Consider the following 3,733-nt stretch of genomic DNA (forward strand, 5'->3'; position numbering starts at 1 on the left):
GCAAGTGTCTGAGAGTGCAAGTCTGAGAATGCAAGTCTGAGAGTGCAAGTGCAAGGCTGCAGCCAGACCCTTTTGACACTAACTGGCAGTATGCCTTCAGTTCACTGGCATTTGAAAGGGTCATTTATATTATCATAATATATTTGCCATAGTGTCTTCATTCACTCCACAACCAGGGTTGATTGCCGCAGGGTACCAGCAATGACATGGAAGCCTTGATGCGCCTCCATCACCTTGTGCCTGGTGGAAGGCATATGGATATAATCTGTGGCATGACGGAGCAGGATGTTCATGACTGAGTGAATGCACCACCACATAGAGGTCTTACTCAGCCCATATCCATCCACAGACCTTATCCATCCGCATCTTAGAATTGCAGCTTCTGACATGGTAGCCAGGGGACTAAAGTTTTCACGGATGAAATAGAGCACATACACTAAATGACTCCGGGGACAGCGGCGTCTTTGATTTAGCACAACTATTCGCTATCACTGCCATAGTTTGACCAAACACCACTTTTGCACAGTGGTGGCCACTAGTGGAGTGAAGTGTCAACAGTGATAATGTATAGCTAAGAGTGGTCCAGACTTAACTAAAAAAGTTTCAGGAAACACGGGTTAACGTTAAGGTTCAGCTTAAGGTATAATTTAAGAACGACGTATCATTATGAAAGTTTCAGGAAATGCACCCCTGATCATTTGGTCTCAAAAGAATGTTATTAAATGTCTTTATTATTATTTATATCTTAAATATTGATTTATTAAGGTTTATTTTTGGCGTTTTTGCCTTTATTGTGATAGGACAGTATGTTAACAGGAAGTGAAGTGGGAGGGGGGGGATCGGGAAAGGTCCGCGAGCTGAGACTCGAACTCTGCTATATGTCACGAGGCTATCAGCTCTGACGTCTCAGACATTTCTAGCATGAGAAAAAATATGTTTATTTAACATGAACAATCAATCCAAATACAAATGCTGTATTTTACCTTTTGCTCGCCCAAATTTCATATCACGCAGGAATTCAGGCCTTTGTCTTATAAGATGACAAGGTTTCCCCAGAAACTCAGAAAGCCAGGCTGAAACTTCCTCTCCACAATCCACTGTCTGTACCCTACACCAAAGACAGAGTCATTTGAAGTTACAGCAATATTCATATTAAGCTTCAGTATTAAGCCACAAAACCATTGTAGATGAGGTTCAAACACATGAAACTGTTTATAAATTTTAAGCTCAACAAATGTCTGCCTAATGCAATGATATAAAATAACTTTTTTTTTTTTTTTGGTGGGTTTTATCTTCATACCTGTCACCACAAACTTTGCTTTGGGATGTTCTTAGATCTGAATTCGTTAGACTGGTCTCCAAGGGAACAGTGACTGCCTCCATGCCTGAGACAGGAGAGAATACATTACTTGAGCATATTATTGGAGAGAATACATTATTTTAGCTTAGCATCGAATACATTAGAATACATTACCATGAATAATCTGAACTTTGACCACATAATGACAGACATGAACAAAAACAAAAAACAAAGCTCAGTTTTTTTGAGCACTACTCTTGTAAAATAAAAATGTGGTTTGTTTTATAGTATCTTTTTCCACATCCAAAAAGGTGCCATGGTATCGTCTGATGTTATCAATGCACTATGGCACTTCAACAGTACTTGAAAAGGCCCTTTCTACTAAATATTTAGGCTCTTAAAAGGTGTATTTTATTTACATAAATCTCATGAGATGTCTGCAGTTGTGATGTGCTTTGAAGCGCTCTGACCTGAGACCTGCAGCTGCAGTGTGTTAGAGGCCAGACAGATGACAGGACGGATGAGACACAGCTTTGGCTCCCTTTTTTGGCTCAAACAAACTCCATTCTCATTCACAACCATCCACAAATGGTCATACAACAAACCCTGTGGTCCCAGTGGCCGCTCTGTCACCTGTTAGGTCAATCACAACAACAGAGTACTTGTCGTGAAAACTGGTATCATAACATCAACCTGCTTTTCATTGTCAACACAGAAGGATTACAAAACAGCTTTCTGTACCTCAAATGATGCGCATGATTTGACAGGATAGATGAAGAGATTTGTTAATGTATGGCTACTGCCATTGTTCTTCTTTCCTTCTTTTGACACAGTGTCTCCAGATGGTGTTATTCTCTCAGGTGAAGGAGTGATAACTTGTCCATTCTCATGCCCTAGTTGGCCATTTGGTTTTGATGGTAGGTCATAAGATGCTGCAGCCTCCATCGGTTCAGCTGACTTTAGCTTGATTAGTCTCTTTTGGTCCAGGATTAGTGGTTTGTCCACAAAACAGTTCACAACAAACCGAAGAAAGTTCAGACAGTCCTCAAAACTAGACATATATCCAAAAGACACACGAATGGATCCTGTGGGACGTCCCTCAATCAGATCAATGTTGTCTCCACAGATGTGACCGGCCTTGAAAGGAACCGTTTATTAACAATTATTTCAAAATCCTTTTATTTCTTTCCATTTCTGTCAGTCAGATCTATCTGTCTGTCTGTCTGTCTGTCCGTCTGTCCATCTGCCTGTCAATCTTTCGGTCCATCCACTTGTCCATTTGTCCAACTGTCTTTCTAGCAAACATCAAAGTTTGTATCGGCGAAAATTCACTTACATGCAAATTACTATTCATATTTTGGTTGCTGATAACCAGATAATGTTGGCAGGCTCCTGTGTTGCAGAAACAGCCTGTGCGGATATGAATGTTGAAGAGACTGGCCATTTTGTCCACCTGTCAAAAACAAACAAACAAACAAACAACAATAAGCAAAGACATTCAGTAATAAACATGTTCTAATTCTTACATTTTCTTTATTATTTGAACATATTTCACATTTGTAATTTTTGTTTATAAATATACTTCTTTTTACAGGTTATTACAGTTTTTCTCAGTCGCTTTGGTGCATTTCTCAAATCATCCTTAATATTTGCAAAAAACTATGTGCATTTCTCAAAACAATTCGTACAAACAGCACCACACAATGGATTACCTGCAAAGCCTGTAACTTACTCAAAATCTTTAGTTCATCTCTCAAAAGTAAGTATTTATGTCAATGAACATATCAGTGCCATCAGAATGAAAAGTCCTTGTGTCACTGTTCACAAACAAGAGTCAAAATGCTTAGTCATGTTGTCAATATAACAGTGTTACTGTAGTATTACCTGATGTAAACTATGGCAACATTTTGGATGACAGTTACTGTATTGACCAGTATGCCATATATCCATTTCAAAAGTACAAATTTACACATTACTGTATGTGGGATATTGATTGAAAGAGACTGGATAGAATTCCCAGTTACACGTTTACAAGTAGTCTGACCAAAAAATAAAAACACACATTACAATGTCATTGTGGTATAGAAAAGTAAAAAGAAATATGGGCACAAAGATGAAAATAAAATTAGAAAGTCCATTGTCAGAAGTTGTAACTCTTGTGTTGCCCTCTGTCTATACAGTATATGCTCTCCAACTGAAGATTCAGGAGATGAACCTATGAGCTATTTCAGATAAATGGTTTATCATTGGTTGATCTACATTCTCTTCATTAGTGAAAGTCAAGATTCCCTTCCACAATTCATAGCAAATTTACAAAAACTCTCATAGAAATGTGTAGAAAATTTGACCGTTTAGATCAACCATTTTGCATTTAATGACTTATACGATGAACTAATGACTAGATGTTTTGAGGGGTAAGACTATTGCACAGAA

The 3,733-nt window shown here is 38.3% G+C and overlaps 1 protein-coding gene across 1 annotated transcript in view; it reads right to left on the bottom strand.

The window, feature by feature from the left end:
* The window catches only part of LOC107678503 (molybdenum cofactor sulfurase-like), a 9,978-nt gene that overhangs the window by 1,741 nt on the left and 4,504 nt on the right, over window positions 1-3,733 (bottom strand). Inside the window, exons 8-12 of the mRNA XM_016473781.1 lie at window positions 2,637-2,753; window positions 2,042-2,437; window positions 1,771-1,933; window positions 1,301-1,385; window positions 984-1,108 (exon numbers count right to left, since the gene is read on the bottom strand). Coding sequence (XP_016329267.1) covers window positions 984-1,108; window positions 1,301-1,385; window positions 1,771-1,933; window positions 2,042-2,437; window positions 2,637-2,753 — 886 coding nt within the window. The remainder of the gene's footprint in view (window positions 1-983; window positions 1,109-1,300; window positions 1,386-1,770; window positions 1,934-2,041; window positions 2,438-2,636; window positions 2,754-3,733) is intronic.

Source organism: Sinocyclocheilus anshuiensis, unplaced genomic scaffold (genome assembly GCF_001515605.1).
Source record: "Sinocyclocheilus anshuiensis isolate Anshui unplaced genomic scaffold, SAMN03320099.WGS_v1.1 scaffold536, whole genome shotgun sequence".
NCBI lineage: Eukaryota > Metazoa > Chordata > Actinopteri > Cypriniformes > Cyprinidae > Sinocyclocheilus > Sinocyclocheilus anshuiensis.